We start from the raw sequence: 20285 nt of genomic DNA, 5'->3' as shown, positions 1-20285 counted from the left end.
GCAGACAGAAGACTATACATAGCAAGAAGGCAATTGCAGTTCTCCTCCATCCAACCCCACCTTGTGCATCAACTGAGTTTTAAAATTATAAAAATATTTAATACTGCTTAAAAATATTGTGATTAGAGAATATTCTGCAATTTATTTCATTGAACCTATAAATGTCTAATTATTAAACTTATAATCATATATTATTGTTTAATATAAACTGAAAGAATTTTCACTGAAACTGTACATGGGTAATAACATAATAATTAAATTATAAAAGAATCTACAAAGTCAATGTGAAAATACAACTCTTCTACAAAACTTAGTAGCACTTATGTTCCATATTCTATAAAAACTATAATTCTGTAATAATATTTATTGTAGATTTTTACTCATTTTTTTTTTCTTTAATTAATTCTTCACAGAGGCTTTGAAGCATGTATGTGGGAATATGGAACTGGAATATTGTAGCAAATGAAAAATGCTACATATGAAAAATGCTGGCCTGACCAGGATTTGAACCTGAAAGCCCTGGATGAAAGTCTCAGTTGCTACCACTCATAAAAATTTAATAAAGTAAATAAGTTTACCTGCCACCAAGACGGTTGCACTGTAGAATAATTATCAGAAAAATAAATATTATTTGATGAATCAATAATCCATCCAAGATTTTTTGGTCCAATTGCAATGTCAGCAACATTTATATCAAGTGGTGTTGGAACTGTAACCCAATCAGTACCTTCCCGTTGACCATTGTTATCAACTACAACTTTTTGCATTATTTTATAATCTCTTGACAATACCCATACAATCTGAAATATAAAATTAAACTCTTAATTAATTAAGTAAATAGATAGCAAAAAAAATTGTAAATATATAAAAAAAGAAAAGAGAATATAATTATTTACCTGCAACTCCTAAGATATAAAACAGATTTTAAGATGTGTAAAAACTGATTTCAATTAACAACTAAATTTTCTACTGTAACACTGCTAGAGGGGTAAATGCATTTTAATATATTCCTGTATTTTTTTTGCAACTATTTTGTTACATCTTCTTTGTATAATTATCTTCTTTGTATAAATTTTGTCAGTTAACCTATAGTAAAGTAATCTGTTAATCATGTCACACAAGCAATGCTGAACTGAATCTGATTTTCTGAGCATTAAAACACACAAAAGAGTTACAAAAGCAACTTTAATGGATAGATCAAATATAAGAATTAATTTGAATGCATTTTTTTTTTATTTACAGCAAGCTATTAGACATAACATACACACTGTTTAATTCATAATTTGTAAGAACAGATATGTATTACAAAACCAGTATACAAAATGTGATAGAAACATATCCAATCTTATTTTTATTGCAGTAACCAGTTATAGTGTGGTAGGAAAACTATCATACTGGTTAGTAGGGGAACCTTGACTCATACTGGTTGCAAATGACTGATTCGCTGTTTTGCTTGCAATACAGCAAGTTGCTGCTTAACAGTCGTAAAAGTGAAACTCGTAAATAGTGCTTGTATTTTTGTTGCTGTTCAAAATGATTGAGTGGATTGAACAAAGAATCTATCTTATGATGTCATAAACTTGGTGACAAACAGCTTTTGGTGATCAAGCTACGGGTGTTACACAAATTAAAGAGTGGTATCAAGTTTCCCAGATCATTAAATGTCTGTCAAAGAGAAAAATGCTCTGGTGGACCTCCTATCACCAAAAATCCTGAAAAAAATTGGGCAAGTTTGACAGATGATAATGAATGATTGGCAAATAACAATTAGAGAACGTGAAGATGAAGTAGGAATTTCTTCATTTGGCTCAGTGTAATAGTTTTTAATAAAAGATCTCAAGATGCAGTGTGTAACAGCAAAATTTGTTACAAAACTTCTCGCTCTTGAACAAAAGGAAAACTAACCAACTGTTGTGGAAGACATGCTGGCATGTGCCAATAGCGATTCTGATTCTATGAAAAAAATAATAACTGGAGATGAAACATGGGTCTATGGCTATGACCCTGAGGCAAAGGCACAGTCATCCTATTGGGAAACTTCAAGTTCAAAAAGAAAGCTAGGCAGTCATAAAGCAATTTGAAGATCATGCTGATAAGACATTTTTCATTATCAAGGAATAGTTCATCAGGAGTATGCTCCTCAAAGGACTAACTGTCAACTAAGAGTACTACATAAATATTCTTTGTCAATTAAAAAAATATTGTTTGATGCAAGACCTCAGCTTTCGGAAAATGGCGAATGGAGAATTCATCACAACAATGCTCCAATCCATGCATCACAACTTCAGTCATTTTGTCCCCTTCAGTCATTTTTTACAACAGAATATCACGTTTGCCTACTATTTTTTCATACCTTTACAGGTATTCACTCAAACCCAGAAGACAGAAAAATTACTTCAAAGAAATAAAAAAATTTCCTTTCTAATACTGAAATAAAGGTTTTTTTAAAAAAACTACTGCCAGCCTAATGTTTCAACAAAAGAAAAAGAAAAAAGCCTGCCAAGCGATGAAGTAATAGCTTCTACTTTTTTATGAAACTTATAAACAGTAAGGAATGTCTTTAAGGATTCAAGACAATAGTCTTGAAGGATGGTAATAACCATCCTAGTGTCCTAATTAAAATAAAAAGATTAAAAAATTTCAAATCAATGAGGTTTAATAGAAAAATTATCGAACTGAGATTTTTTGGGATAGGGATGGCTTTTTAAAGATTTTTCATTACTGCATTTCAAATTGTAATATTTCAACATTGTAAATTTTTTTAAGAACTAAAAAAGACATACTTGGATAAAGTTTTCATTATATATACAGTATCTCCCTAAGAACTCCCTACTAAATTTCTTTTTTTACATGTTAACTCATTCAGCAACTTTAATGGCTGGACCCATCCCAAAAATTTACATATTAATTATGTTTTTACGCTTCATAATATATTACTGGGCATAATAAATTTATGTCCAGAAGCTGAGGTGGATACAACAATCAAGATTTGAAAGGGTATTTTTTTTAAATTTGGCACTGTAGTTCACAAGTGAAATGTTGTTTTGAGATATAAAAATTATCATATTCTCAGTTATTTCCTCTAAATTCCAAGTTCATAAATAGCTTCTTTTGTATCAAAGAACATTATATGATGATTTAACAGGTGTGACTGAAATTTTGTGTCTTAGTGGGTAATCAAATTGAAACTGAACAGAGTTTAGTTAAACTAAATAAATCCTTTTTTGTTTTAAATCTATTTATATTCTTTAAATGGACTGAGTTTATTTTTGGTACATTCCACATAATTTACTTACAAAAAGAAAATGTAATTTTTATTAGTAAATAAATTACTCAAAACAATTTTCTGTATCTATTCAAGAGATATATTTTAAAATAACACTAAAAGGATAACCACAAATAAATGTCAAACAAATTCCTATGCACTCATTTTTTTTTAATTTTTAATTTTCTGGAAAAATCTGTGTCAGAATGGATTAAAATATTCTTAGGAGAATAAAGAAGAATAGATGCCAATACAAGTGTAAAATTGTGTAACAAAGATAGTAGCACTTCTGGACCTTGAGACCTCAAAATAGCAAATACAAAAATTAATAAAGTTATTTTTTATTTACAGCAATACCTTCCATGTGCTATTCTCTATTAACAACCAGAATTACAATAATTTAAAATAATTATTTCAGTTAAAGCTGAATGAAATTATAAATTATGTTGTACTGTAATTATTTAATCCTATTATTTAATAAACCATTTATGACAACTATGAATGAATCTATATTGTAAAAATCTATTAATATTAAAATAATTTCAAAATTTGTAACATCATTGTAAAATACAAAATATCATAAATATAAAATAGTGGTTCTAATACAACAAAAATATCACTTTTAAACAAAAAAAAATTGGAAATTTACTAGTATAAAAGCAAACATTTTTAGTTAATATTAGTAATCTAAATATGGTATGAATTGATAAATACAGCATACATACTTAAAGGATAATTCAACTTATATATAGTTTTTAAACAAATGTTCAAGCCATAACCAAATGTACAATGTTGATGATTATTTTTTTTTTTTTGTTTTATAGAAAAAATTCTTCTACTGTCTCAAAATCAGTGAAAGTTTTTTAATATAAAAATTTCCAATTGTAATATATTTATAAAGAATAATATATATATTATATATACAAAACATAAATAATTTAATATATAAATAGATATCCTGAAGTCATTCTAATTTTCAAAATATTTTTAAGAAAAAAAAAAATTGAATTGGTTTGTAAACTTAGTAAAAACAATTAGTACATGTCCATATTTCATTGTTCTTAGTGCATATTTTAAAGTAGAAGTTAATTAACATACCTTATCAGTATTCCTTTCCTTTTATCAAAAAAAGATTTCTCTGTTTTTTTCATTTCTTGGGAATGACGTCTTTTTTAAAATTAACTTTAAATTAAATAAAATTAACTTCTAAAATTTGCTCTAAAAGAAACAAATAATACATTCTACTTTAAAATTTGACATTTTGAAGTTAGTATCAGATTATGGGTTATATTTTAATTTGATGTAGCCATTAAAATACTGTATTTAAAGAAGAATTAAATATTATATTTTACTTTTTACTGCATTTTTAAAGTCTGTCTCAAATACTTAAAGTTTATTTTAATGGACATTAAGAATTAAAACAACAAAAAACAATTAGGTAAAAACTATAAATATAGATGTTTATTTAAGTATTTTTATTGCTAGATAGGAAATAATTGCAACTTGATCTCACTATAAATTAATAAATTGAAATAAAACTTAACAATTAATGTAAAAACAACTACTACAAAATTATTTTAAGAATACAAAATCCTCTGGTTTTTGAATTTTACAACCTCATCCTCATTTAAAAATGGGAACCCTGCTATGTCATTTCTAACTGTTCTTTAGCATCTTCCTCAATTACATTTAATAGACCTTGGAAATAAATCTTACAGTTTCATTTTCTTCAATAAAGGACCACACTTCTTACAAAGTACTTTGTAAACTTACTAAATGCAAGTTTACCACTTAATTGTTTAAGTGGTAAACAATTAAATCTTGATCCAATAAAAAGTGATATTATAACAGTTTCATTTCTTTATATTTTACAAAGGAAATAGCAGTTTGTTAATTTTATAAAACTCAGAGATATATAGATACCATGTATGTATTATAATATGCGTACCCTGGCTGAAGTAATCATTTAGATTTTTATGGTTTTAATTATTTACATCTGCTTTTATAAATTACTTATCATGTACATTAATACACAATTACTTACATAAATACACAATTATTTACGAAATAACATATAATTGAGTTCAATATTTTTTCATCGCAGGATAATCACAGGATAACTGGTTTATCTCTATTACTGTAATGTACTGACAATGTATTAATTAAAAAGAAGTATCGATTACTTTATACATAAAAAAAAAGAAAAGTGTACCTTCATTAATTGCTGTCAGTTTTATTTATAAAAAAAAAAAAGTACTGATAGTTTTTATACTGAGAACATTTATCAACCTTTCATAGCTTTATTATAACTAAATCAGATGATGAGTTTCAGATATATTCCATTTTCAAAACTAGCTGTAATCTTTCAAAACTCAGTACAGCATGTTTTGAAAAAAGAATATATCCAAAATGCATCAACATGTGATTTAGTTATGATAAATTTAAGAAAGGTAAATAAATCAACTCAATATAAAAATTATGATGACCTTAGCAGAAAATGTATATATTTTAATGAGTACAGACGACTCTTGAATCAAAAACTTCAAACTCTGGATAATTTAACTGAAAAACATTATACAATATTTAAAATAGTATGCTAATATAATATATGTAAAATTAGAATTTTTATTTATTACAGATGTAGCAGTAATGTTCAGTAATTCTCCTAACAAAAATTCAACCTTACTCAACAATTCTATTTTTATCTATTCTTTTTGTTTTCATGTAGTTATAATAGTCATAATCCGGTGTTAAATACAGACGAAACTTAAAAACTGAAATTCTGTGTTAATTTTTGTTTCTTTTATTGTACAATAGTATAACCAAAAAATAACAAATAGGAAGAATGAAATTGCTCTATACTAGTTAACAGTATTACTAATATGTATAGTTCCCGTACTTTTTTATGTAGAAAATAATCTAAGTTAACTAAGCACTGAATGTGCAGTTCATAAATTTCATAACTTTGTGTTTATTGACTGCAAGATCTCAGAATCTTCTGTACATGTTATTATTCAGCATTTAAAAAATATATAATAAAAAATTCTAAAAATTAATTTAAATTTTGGTTGAAAAAAAAATTAAAAAAAAAGATGTGTATCAAATGAACGTTGTATCCTAGATAAATCACTCCTGCAATGAAAAAAACACTAAACTTTGATCTGTACCACCATGAAGGGTTAATGTAAAACATAATCTTCATATTGTCTTAAAAAATTACAGAAAAACATATTAATAACTCAAATACCTTTTTAAAACAGCAAATTTTTATAGCAAAATTTGGAACTTCTATATGCATTGTCTCAGCAACAGATGTATCCTTTGAAAGCCCACATTGAAAGTAAACATTTCCTTGTGATACAAACCAAGCTTCAGAATCTGTGAGAGAAATACATTCAACATTTTTTGCCACAAGCTTCCATGAATCTCCATGAGGTCCTTAAAAATAAGAATTACAAAACTTACATTATTAAAATTTATAATTTATATTATCACAGATCTTGCATTACACAGGTATGTACAAGTTTTAACTAACAAAGTCTATATAGCTGTACTAGGTCTAGAAATATGGTACAGCGACCAATTTTTTTTCCTTTAAACATATACCATTACACATCATATGTTACGCAACAATTAAAGAAAATTATACATAAAACATTTACTAACAATTTCAAATCAAAGATTTGGAGAAACAGATTATAGCACCTCCATGCATTTAAATAAACAACTATATAGTAATATTTGCTAAAAAGAAGAAAAAAGAAAAAAAATTAATGTATTCCTAAAGTAAAATGTTATTCTCTTGATTCAAATTACCCTACAGAAGCACTTTCATGTTACATAGCACAATCTTTTGCTAGAGAAAGGACTTTAATACTTTCAGTTGCAATTTTTAAAATACTCTACAAGCCGGTGACTGAGAAAGGCCTGAATAGCTGCATACCATGACTTTTAATGAATACTTTGCAAATATTTAATTGTAGAACTTGTATAACAACCGCCTCCTAAATGTTTAATTAAAAAGATTCCAAAACAGCTATAAACTCCTAAAGGTACACCAATAAACTTTGTAGAATGGTCCATTAAAAAAGTTTAATTTTTTTCTATCGAAAAATAATTTTGATTTTCAGGGGTAAAATGTTTTATTGGAAAATTTACTATACTTTCTTATTTCTTTTCATAGAAGTTTTCTCTATACTAATTTCTATATTAAGCATATATAGAGTTAAGATAAACATATATAGAGTTTTCTCTACATTAACAAAGATTTCAATGAACAATTATGTATTTCATTTGTGCGTATTAGACAATAAGGAAAGTTTTAAATATGAGCTATAAATGTTACAGCATACCCAATAGTGCAAGTATTCTATTGTGTACACGCATATGTGATTCAATGTTGAAAGCTAAAAATATTCCCTTTAATTTTATCTCGTTTAAATATGACAGGAATCTAATAAATGGAAAAAAGAGAAAGAGATGTAAAGAAAAAGACACAATGGTAAGAGCATATTTTATATTATGTAACAGCAAAATCCACCTTGACAACTGTGTTAGGTGGCTAGGAAAAGAGATCTAAGGTGAATATATACAGTTAGATGAGGTTCCTTACAGCTGTGTCAGACATATTATAAAAAAAAATATGAATGGAACAAGCGTACTGAAGAAGTGTGGATCTTGGAAAGATAATTATTTCTGATCAGACAGCCAACTCTTTAAGAAGTAAATATTTCACATGTCTCTAACATGAACACTTAGTATTGAATATCTGTCATTAGGTTGGAAGAGTTTAGGAAGACAAAAATGATAGACTGAAAAGAGATTACTTAATCCTATATTATCAAATAAAGAAAAAGAAGATGGAAAACGCTAATAGGAAACTACGCCATTAGATAAGAATGCAGTAAGTCAGTATTCTGATTAATTATCTAATAGAATAGAATAATCATTAAAAGTTTCTAGCATGATAAATCTCATTCAGAAAAGACAAAAATTTTAAGAAAAATCTTGCCAAGAATATGAGTAGAATGAAATATCAAACTTAAATAAAGTAAAAGCAGAAATAAACAACCAAACTTTCCAAAATTCTTGGCTGTACAAATACTTTCATTGGTGAGCAAGATTAACTAAAATAAAAACTACAACAGAATCCAGACTGTTGAGATAAAGTTCATAAGAAGTACTCTGGGGTGAAGATAAATGGAATAGACATTTTAAGTAATTAGAAGAAACTAATAAGACTACAAACAAAATGTTACGGACAATAGGAAATTTAAGTTGGTACAGCCAACTCATTCTGATCACAGGATGGGTCTGCTGATTTCCGTAATAGCATATATATATATATATATATATTCCAGAAAAGAAATATGTTAGAAGGCCTTTTAGAAGTTGGGGATAGAAACAGGATCAGCCTATTCCTTGTCTACAGAAGATGAAGATTATTACAGTCTTAAGAATACAACATGTTAAAAAAAAGACCAAATTTGTGTAATAAATTTACAACTTTATGTAAGGCTTCCCCTTCTAAACAGTCCTTAATACTAACATTTTTTCCATTTTTGGAATATTTCCAGGAACCTTTTTCTTTAGTTGTGTGCAGTAGCTGTTTTCCTCAATCTTTTTTATGGTTTAAAAACAATGTTCTTCCTTGATTACCTTCAATTTGGGAAGTTAGCTGGGACCCAGTCTAGACAGAAGGTCAAGTTATCTTGTGTTTTGCTAGATAATAGCAGATAAGAAGTGACGTGTGAATGAATTCATAAAGGATCAAGCCTTTTCAGTCAAAAAAACCACCATCACCTTCATGTTTGACCAACTCATCCAATGCTTTTCATGTTTCCCCATCCAATGCGTTGATTGTAGTAGGTTTCTGCATCGTAGCCATAAATCCAAGTCTGATCTCCAGTTATAATGTTTTTAAATATTTCATTGGCACTGTCATGGTCATGAAGATTTAGAATGATGTCAACACATAATCCTCTTTCTGATTATTGGTATGAATTTTATAGCAATGCTTGTTAAATGTCTGTTAAACTTGCAAGGCATAATTCTATGCTAATCCGGACTTCCTCAGCAATCTTTTGAATAATTAAGTAGAGATTTTCATAGCACAAACTACATCAATGTTATAATCAATTGTTCATGTGGAAGGTTGCTCAGGCCTAGAATTCTCATCAGTTGATGTTTTGCAAAACAACTGAACCATCCTAGCTCTGCTTCTGCTCATAGTCTTCCCCAAATGCTTGCTGAAACATTTTTAATACATCACAAAAGTTTTATAGTCTGAAGCAAAATTTAACACAAACACACTGTTTTTTAATTTTCACTGTTAGAAGTTTGATGAGAAGTTAGTACATGTGTTCACTCTAGCTGTTTTAGCTAAAAAAAATTAACAATGTTAGTGTAATATATCAAATGAAGCTGTGTCTCTAAAAGTTGCCACTTGCCAGAACAGTTACAAAAATTTACAAAGTTCAGCCTTTTTTTTTTAAAACATCTTGTATTTATAGCACTAATACTTCCCCTGTAAACAGATAAAAAGTCTCTCCTACTTTCTTTTTAAAATCATCCTACCATCCAGAGTTAACTCTTAAAATTATTATCTTTTTATTGATCTATCACTGAGCATAATTTTTCAAATATATTTTCTACTTTCAAGGTGCATCAAGTGTATATTGATGAAGCGTTCAGATTCTTACACAATTTCAGATTTCTTCATTTTTCCCTTTTTTTACCATATTGAGTACCTGCAGCTTTACCACTAAAAATGAATTGTTCTACAGTGCCAACATCTGGGGTAAAAATTAAATTGAAATGAAAATTCTTTTGATATTATAATCTGAATGGAGCAAAATATTTACTAAAAAATATACAATAAAAATTATGGTTGTAAATGAAAGTAAAACCAGAGAAATAAATAAAATTAATAAAAAGATAGCTAAATCTACGCTAATGTAGTTTCAGGATAAAAAATGATTGAAAAAATTTCTAGCAAAAATCAGCACCAAAATGTATGTTATAAACATTATTGAAATTTACAATTACAAAAAGAAACAAATACATAAAACAGTTAAATAAAACCAATCAAAGAACAATGACATATACTAAACATGTTGTAGGACAGAAAAGAGTATATTTAATGTATGATGCAGGGGAATGTTTTTTTATTATATTAAAAATTTACTTAATTATTACTTACCCGTTGTGGTTGTATCAGTGAGTGCATATGCTCCATTGAAATCAAGTTTCCATATTAACTGAGCATTTGGTGATAATACTAATCGCACTGCCTCATATCTTAATTTCTGCCATCGCAATCCGTTAGCTGGTGATATAATAGGACTACAATGTAATGACAAATGAGGACCCCCCATACATACAAACTGACTACTAACCGCCAACCAGTGTGCTGCCTCTGGACAACTATACTGTTTCCAACCATAAATGTTTGTCTCCATCCATTCAGCGCATGATGATACAGCACCTACATCAATAAAAAAAAATGTAAACATAAGTGCACATAATCCTTAATATATTCATTAAACAAGACAATTAAAAACATCTGATGAACAAACAGAATGATTTCATTGTGACATTCTGTTATATAAAATAAGTAAATGACATAAGAAGTATATATGTTCTGGTAATTTTTTTTAAATTGTCATCAACTCCTATGATCATCAGCTAACTTTGGTAATTAATGGGGACCTGTTCACTGAACATAGTTTCAGCCATTGACATTTTACTTTACATACTCTTAACTTTCAGAATGCTATGCTCTAAAACTTTGTAAGAGTAAGAGATGCAGTTTATTATCTTGCATAGAACCCAATTTATCTTTAAAACATTTTTTCCAAATAGTGGCATCTCTGTATTCATACAGACTCAAACCATTCTACTCTTTATTAATTAATTTGGCACTTTGTATTGCTTTTCTGATCACACATTTTTCCTAGTTTCCCTTGATACCATTCCTGTTGTAGTCAAAACAATAATGTTCAGACTAAAAAAAAAAATATCTATTTAATGTCCAAAATCTGGATAATGAGGAGTCATACAGAATGGAAGAACCAAGCATCATGAAACAGACAAAACTGGAACTTTTTTGTCAAAATTACCTCAATATATTGAGTTTGAGTAGTTTGACCCTTACAAGGAATTTATCCTGAAATTCCTGTAATAAAAATGTAATTCATACACCCTCGATTAAGTTAAACAACACTAAGTTAACACACTTATGGATGGTATATTGTTTAGGATGAATTAGGAATCTAGTTTTCTAAACAAGCACTTCAGCTGTAAGGCTTACTGTGCAGCAGCTACCATATATATTCATGATATATAAGGATATTGTGGTATAATTATGGATACTGAATAGGACAGTGTATCGATCTCTCTAATATCCTTCACGAATATACTTCTCTACAAATTCAAACATCCTCAGAACTAGATAGTAGGAGTACACCTTGATTACCAAATTGATTTATACTAAGTCTGAAACTGCACTAAATCTTATACAACTTCATTAATTTACAGGAGTAAATCATTAAATATGGCTGTACTGGATATTTACCTTACTTCACACCATTAATTTTCCAGGATGCTATTTCTTTAAGATGTTCAGGTATTAGGAATTATCAGTACAGATTATCATCAAGTTTAACAACTTACTCCTGGATAAGATGACCAACTGATTTTGGGCCCTGGCCTATAGTGGAGTAACTAAACTTACAGATTCAAAATGTCAGTTCTTTTGTGAACATATTTTTTTTTACATAATAACAAAGAAAAAAACAAAAACATAACTTTAAACAAATCAAACATTACTTTCATCAGAACAAAATGCTTCATAAGTATTTAATATATAGTTACAATTTTCCATTATGTATTTCTTAAATTATATTAAAAAAAAGAAATTAACTTGGTATTTGAAAAGGAATCAACATATAATAATCCTACAAAAGTAAAAAAATCTGAAGAAATGATAAAAAAAAAACTTTGCAAATAAAAAACTGAGAAGCTTTCAGACACTGGGAAGTAGAACTAAATGATACATAGGATTTACAGAAGAGTAACTGAAATGCAGTAGTTAATTTTTTAATAAAACTCAGTTGTGTCAATTATGCATTATTAATTATCCATAAAAACATAAATGACAACATACATTCTAAGAAAATTTTTATACAATAAAGTAAGTTTAAAATTCTTGTATCTTTTTAATTATAAGACAAAACACCAATGCAGCAAATATAAATTCAATTACTCATATAACAATGAAAATGAAAAGCTGGTTATTCATACATTATACAATTAAAATTTTATATATTACATATTTATAATTTGTGATACTCATACAGAAAAAAGCACACTCCTCAAAGAGTACAATTAGCTACAAGGTACAAGTCTATACATAAACATATACTACATATGCCCTCAATGAATAACTTTCAGTGCAAACTGTACATAATATACAACCTGACAATTTACTTAAAATTTATCCCACTATACTTGTAAATAACAAGTAATGGTAATTTTGAAAATACAAATTTAATTCTATTAATTTAACTATTTTTAAACTATATTCATTCGTTTTTAACAATACATTCTGTGGTGAATTATTATTTATTATCATGTTATGATATTATGATATTATGAAAGACCAAATTTCAATCAAAACATTTTTGAAAGCACTTCATATTGATTAAATTAAACATAACTACAACTAATTCAAAAAGTTTCTCTATTGAAAGCTCCTAGATAGCTAAAGATAAATTTAATTTATTACTTATAATTTCCTTAATTGGAATTTCAAAAGTAATAGAGCATACATAACTGCAAATAATCAAATCCATAAAGTCCTCATAACCTCCTCATGTACTTCTAATTTTATCTGCATTTTTTGTTTTTACAGAATTAAAAATACATACATTATTAATACCCAAAAGAAAATGCTTCTGAAAGATGATTATGAGTAGCAATGAAAAAAAAAAAGTGAATTTAATTAAACAAAGAATAGTAACCAAACAGTGTGTTCATAACACTGGTGATGTCCATGACTATATATATCTGCACAGGATCCACAGGTGACCACAAAGGTCATAGACCTACTAAATGTTAAAAAAAGCAGTCCTCCCAAGATAACAACAGTCAGAAAAGGGGTTAACTTTGAATTAAGGGCTTTGGACCAAATTTTAAAACACTTTTGAATGAAGTAATAATGTTGCTACGTACATTGTAAACATCTCTATACTAATTTAGACCTAAACTCCATATGCCATTTGGCATATCAAGTTTTTGATACAATTTTTATAACACCATATTATTTTGACACAATGTTTTATAACACTCCTTATTTTTTGTTTTTTTAATTTTTTTCTCGTAAATTATGTAATTAATAAAATATGATGTGTTCATGTATCCTTATCTATTTATGTTCCAGATACACATGTGGATTTATGTCCAAAGATGCATTATCCCATTATCCTTAAGTAAATGTATTGTTCATTACTTCCTATCTTAATAGAAATGTAATTTTCATCAAAGCTTCAACAAAATGTAAAAATAAAAACCAATAACTACCTAAATTAAAATTTATGAAAAACTAACTGTGAGAAATAAACAGTTTTTATGACTTTTTTAGAAACAAGAATCATATTGAAACTGTTAAAGTTAATAGCATTTTCAACAAAAAAAACCGTCAGCATAAATTTAAGCTCTTTTTTGTAAAAATTCAATATTAACATCTCTAAGATATCCTTACAAAATGATACCTTAAATCTACAATTGATACATAGTAATGTATAATGCTAGATAATTTTATTGATTTTCTACATTAGTGAAATTATAATTTAATAAAAATATAATAAATACCATTTGACTGTTTATCTGATGGAGATAATGATGATGAGGATGATGATGATAACTGTGTACTATTAAAATTAGAAACAGGAGATACACTGACAGATTGAACAACATTCTGGGAGGAAACAGGTTCTAAAGATGGTTGGGCACTACTACTTCCAGATGGTGGACCAAAACTAAGTGGTGCTTGTTCTTCCACAAGCCTCTTAGTCTCATCCATCCAATCCACTTTTTTAATTTCTTTAACTCCTTCTTCTGCTTCTTCTTCACCATCTAATAAATAAATAAAAGAATACACAAAAATGAATAATGATGTAAACAAAATGCAAATATGGTGACAACCACAATAACATATTACATATTAGAGAAACTTAATCAATTATAAGTGTAATACAATTCTCATATATATTCTTTCTGTAAATTATGAAGATAAACTCATTACCTACATAAATCTCAATTATATCTTATCAAAATTTTGTTTGCAATTTTTTTCGTTACTTTTTTTTAAATACTACTAGTTATAAAACTTATCCATCTCTACAGTGAATTAATATGAATATATTTAACACACACACTTCCTAATTCAGGAATGTTAACATTTTATTAAATAGGATCACTTGCTCACTTAATGTAGAAAACACTATATTACGATCTGTAGTATTGAAATGAATAAGAGATGGATGCAGAGACATATGGGCAAACTGGATTACTATCCTTCTGAGTTTGGTATGACATGAGGGATCTGTCATTTTATATCCAAACTAACAAATCAAGCAATATTATCCTACAGTCTAAAATATTTTAGTTAAAAAAAAAAACAATTGAAGAACCGATTGTATAAAGCCCAATAGTAAAAAAACTACATAGAACCCTTACCAATACATGAACTCAAGTTTATCCACATAAGTATGTGAAAAGTAAATTATAAATGGCAAATGGAAGCCTAATGGAACACCAACTGTTGTAACTCTTTCAACTTTGCCCATTAAAGGATGATCATTAAATGCAGCTTTTGTTAAATATCAAGGAAATATTTCCAGTGATATAGCTACTAAAGGTGTAATTGCATCTAGTTTAATAATTGCCCATGCAAGCACAACCATAGTTTGAATTCTGTACCATACCTACATAAGAGTAATTTATAATACATCATATAATGTATGCAACTAATTAGCTACTCTTGATGAATACAGAGGTAATATTACTTATTTCTTAATAAACTGTATCATTACCACAAATGGTTATTTTCTTTGTTTGGTTTCTGTAAACATATTTAAATTAAAACAAATGTGTCATATATTTTTATTGTCATGGAATACAAATTTTAAATTGAAATAATTAATCTCAGAAAAAGTAAATTGTTTGTGAAAATGAATGACTTATAAAAAATATAAGCCATATTATTTTACACAAATCTAAATAAAATTTAATTTATGAATTAATGTAAATAAAAGTGATAAAAACTTTGCTAAACCAGAAGGACAAGGTTGCTCAATCAAGTTTTTCCTTTTATTCATAATTCTACCACAAACTTCTCTTTTCCAAAATCTTCCTTAAACTCCTTCTTCAGATTCTGCACCAACCAAAACTAATTTTTTATATTTTTGAAATTTACATTCTACAGAACATTTTAAAAGCCTCTATTTTTATTCCATTTTTCTGTTATTTATGCTTAACTACCATAAAGAGTTACAATCCATACAGATATTTTTAATAATTTCTTTTTAATTCCTAAATGTGTATCTGATACCAGTAGACTGTCTTTCTGTCTACACATTCTCTTTTGGTTATTCCAAAATACTTTACAGAAATACTTAAATCACATATATTATTAAATCAGTCTTTGTACACTTCAATTCAAAGAATATGTCGCATGAATAATAAAACTGTACACACATTTTTATTTTTATTACATACAATAAAACAACAAATAAGGTCAAAATTATCAAACTTATGCAGGTCTATTTTGCAAGTTATTTTAATACAATTTTCCTTCTAAAATTTTTAGAATGTCCACATTTTAAAAATATGAATAGCTCATATTTTAAGAATATTTAAAGCTATGAAATGTGTCACATTTTTATAATCACATTTTAAACTATTATTCTATACTTCTGACATTCCTTTTCTTCCTTAAACTCATGTTTAAAATGTTAACACTTACAGATACCAGATAAAGATAGATACCATCTTTCTAATTCCAAAACTTGTTCCAAAACTAATTCCAAAACTGACCTGACTTTTGATTAAGCAAAAGGTTATTTAACATACATCAAATCAGAAGAGATTAAATCATTTAAAAGGATAAGTAGTTAAATATTTTTTTTAATTTTTAAAAGCTAAAAAGAAATTACACAGAATTTAAAAACAATAATAAACTATACATTATAATTATTATCAGTATACAGCAGTGATTCTCAACCTTTTTAGCTCCAAGAACCACCAACAGAAAAAAAAGAAGAATATTTCACAACCCCTCCCAACCAAAACCCAGTGAAACTCAGTTAAAACTATTTACCTGCATTGATAGCAACTGGTATGAAGTATACAAACATAAAAAATTTACAGGTTCCAACTTTATGTGTGTGTATATGTGTGTGTGTGTACTCCTTGTAATTTGGTCTGCTTGTATAATATTTGTTGTAAGAAAATGATTTTCGAACATCCATATGATACATTTGAACACGTCATGCTGTCAGCAGTATAAAAGAGGCATAAGGGATTGCAGAACATAAAATGCGAAGTGTGCAGAGTTTCAAATGTGAAGTGTGCATCTGATGCCTTCATTTAAGGCTTTAAGAGTAGTTTCATTGAAAATAATAATAACTGAGGTTTCAGATTTTTAGTGTGCAGTCAAACAGAGTAAAAGTTTATTTTTTTTCAATAAGAATCTTATGGAAAATGAGTAGATTTGTGAAAAAACAATGCGCGTTATCTACATCCAGTGAAATGATTGGTAAAAACACAAGATTGTACAATGACAGTTATTTAAATTATGTTTTACCTCACTGGATGGAAAGCCAGTGTGCTGTTTTCTTTCAAGTCCTCTACCATCAAGCTATTAAAAGTTAATTTGACACTTGGAAACTAAACATAGATATCATAAAAGCAAACCCTTGGAATTTTTCAAAAGAAATTATATACATTAAGAAATCAATAAGCTTCTATATGTAAATCAAGCCAGACTGATAAAAGTAAACTTGAAGCATCTGATCTCAGAGCATTAATAGTAGCTATGATGTCCAAATCCCATACAATCATAGAAAACTCCATACTGCCTGATGCAACTGATATGGTCAGTATTTAAGGTGTGGAAGAAGCAAAAAATTATGTATTTTCGTGTTTAAACAACTTGAATGTGAATTTACAAGGACGTGATAAAAACATTTTATTAATTACAAAGTTCATACTTTCATTAAGAAGCTTAATATCTGAATTATTCTCCTTCAAAGCAAAATAGTTGATATGTTTCCACTTACTTTTATACTGAGAAATGTTTGGGTGAAGAAGACACTATTATTCACCACAGTCTGGATAGCATGAAGCTGCATTTGCATGAGCTAAAAATTCAGTTGGTGGAGTATTTCCCAGAAGATAAAAATGATTTCTTGAGGAGGTGGGTACTGAATCCATTTAGTGAAAACATTGTTGCAGCTGCTAACTTACCAGTTGAGATTCACAACCAGCTCATTGAAATGTCTGCCAAAACATTACAACTACAATTCCCATCTGTAGATTTACATACATTGGCTTGCTCATCAAAGTGAATATAGAAATTTAGTCACAGAAGCATTGAAAATATTAATCCCTTTTCGCCACGTCTTACCACTGCAAAAAGGATTTTTCATCTATGGTTGCACTAAAACCTAAATATAAGAATAGTCTTTTATTACTTATAAACAATTTGCTTTTCTGCGTTTCTAACATAGATTCAGGTACGGAGAAACTTTTAAAAGAAAAACAAATGTAACCATCACATTAATTTATTTGCTTTACATGTGTACTTAAAAATGAAATTAAAATATTTATAATAAATGATTTTTTTTTTCATAAAGAGGTTTCATTATTGTTTACGTGTAAAGCTATAGGCTAATTTTGCGACCCCCAGGTTGAGAAATACTGGTCTGCAGATAAGTTGGTGCAAAAATATCTAATAAATTGGAAACAATATAATTTAATTTTGCAGGTATTCAGATATAAAAATTCCAGGACTGAATATCTTTCAGACTGATTAAAATTATTTACATAATGGATAACTTCCAAGCACATCATGTTGCAATAGACATGCAACCTCCTTAAGCACCATAAGTATTTTTAATAAGGTAACAGCTATGGGAAAACTCATACTTAAATTCAATATGTATAGATGTAATGCCACCAGCTTTCAGAATTGCATTATGAATCAGAGAAAACAATGATAAAGCAAACTTCATGTTTGTTATCTTTTCTAAGACGTAACGTGAAATAAAAGAAAACATTTGTAATAATTCAACAAATTTAACACATTAATTTAAAAATAGTTAACACTTTATTTTAACCTGAAGATAAAAGTTCTTGTTTCATATCAAGTGCTTCAGCTAATAATTTCTCTTTTTCTTGTACTTCACGAAGGATGGTATCTGGACTACGAAGATCGGGTTGAATATCAACTGGTATTGGAATGTCATTAAGTGTCAAATGTTTAGGAATAACATTTGTATCAAAATTTTGAAGAACATCTTCAGTTAGATTGACTGGCATTTCTTCAGTCTGGTCACATGTTAACCCACCATCATTCATCTAAAAATAAAAAATAAAAGTAAGCAAGTAAGATGTTGTAAAGAAAATGCTATTCAAATATCTAACCTCACTGCCCCTATTGCAATTATAATAAAATTATGTTAACATATTTATGGAAAAAATAAATACAATATTTTCAACAAAAGAAGAGGAAGAAGTAAACGATTTACTAATTAAAATCACCAAAAAATTATAAAACGTAAAACAATATGAATCTTACCAATTAATCAACAGCAGCACATTTTAGAATTACCAGATATTTAACTTTAATATCATTAATAACTTCTTCTTCAAATGCTAAATGTTAAGTATGATTATGTCTGAATGTAACATTACATTTACTGATAATTTCATCACTTTTAACCCCAAACTTCTTTCCTTGTGGTCAGTAATTATGCAAAAGTTTAGATAACTATATATCATTTAATATATTATATTGTATTGTATCCCCTCAATACAAATAAAAATAGATTTAAAATTTAAAATTAAAGAAATGCAGGCAATTTGCTGCTTGATCACAAAAATATCCTCTTAATCTAATTGCTCTTTTGCTGTTGCCTTTTGTAAGCCGCATATAAAATTCAACTTACTGCAGGTCATGTAATGCTTATAAATTTAGCAAATTTTCTAATGTTTCTCCCCAGTTAAAGACATTTATAATGAAAGAGCCTATAAATGTTTTGTTTATCTGTATTCAATAAAAAAGTTACAGAATATGAAATAAATTAGGTTATCATATATTTTACACAATTAAAGACTTTCTATAATGTCAATAGAAATACATTTAAATTCCATAGAAAAACACCACCACAATTTTTTACTGATTGTCATCACAATAAACAGCAAATTCAGTATTATAAGCAATACAATTCTTTGTCACAGAAAAATGACAAGATTATAAATCATTTACTCACAGGAGAATGGTTGTTGTTATATGAGGTTGATGAAGGATTTTCACAATCAGTCAATTCATCAGAAAGAAGTGAACGTATACTAGTTGAACTGGCACTCATTATATCAGAATTTGTTTCAAGATCTTCTGAAAAATACATTAAAATTTTTATAAAGAATAAATTTTAACATATCATATTTTAAATGCATGCAAAAGAATTAATTTAAAAAACGTGATTCCAATATCTTAAATGTGCACCAAATTACATACAGTCAAACAAAATTAAATTAACATACTTAAATTTCTAAATTATTCAAACCATTCATGAAGATATTCAAGACTCCAAGAATTCAAGAATCAATTCAGAATTTACAAAAACTTTCTAAAAATACATATATCTCACTCCACAACTGAAAGAAGTCATCAATTTATTGATGCAGGTTTTAAAAACATCAAAGCAAACAATATTAAACAAAAATATAAATA

General features: G+C 27.7%; 1 protein-coding gene across 3 annotated transcripts in view; it reads right to left on the bottom strand.

Moving 5' to 3' along the window:
* LOC142319470 (tectonin beta-propeller repeat-containing protein 2) overlaps nucleotides 1-20285 on the bottom strand; it is a 104402-nt gene that overhangs the window by 44975 nt on the left and 39142 nt on the right. For 2 of the 3 annotated variants that reach the window (XM_075356788.1, XM_075356786.1), the window contains exons 10-15: nucleotides 19822-19946; nucleotides 18667-18907; nucleotides 14138-14401; nucleotides 10467-10751; nucleotides 6513-6703; nucleotides 579-800 (exon numbers count right to left, since the gene is read on the bottom strand). In XM_075356788.1, coding sequence (XP_075212903.1) covers nucleotides 579-800; nucleotides 6513-6703; nucleotides 10467-10751; nucleotides 14138-14401; nucleotides 18667-18907; nucleotides 19822-19946 — 1328 coding nt within the window. The remainder of the gene's footprint in view (nucleotides 1-578; nucleotides 801-6512; nucleotides 6704-10466; nucleotides 10752-14137; nucleotides 14402-18666; nucleotides 18908-19821; nucleotides 19947-20285) is intronic. The other variant, XM_075356789.1, reaches the window with a different exon arrangement.

This window comes from Lycorma delicatula, chromosome 2 (assembly GCF_047948215.1).
Source record: "Lycorma delicatula isolate Av1 chromosome 2, ASM4794821v1, whole genome shotgun sequence".
Lineage (NCBI taxonomy): Eukaryota > Metazoa > Arthropoda > Insecta > Hemiptera > Fulgoridae > Lycorma > Lycorma delicatula.
Note: the sequence above shows the minus strand (reverse complement) of the source record. Positions and strands in the feature narration are given on the sequence as shown.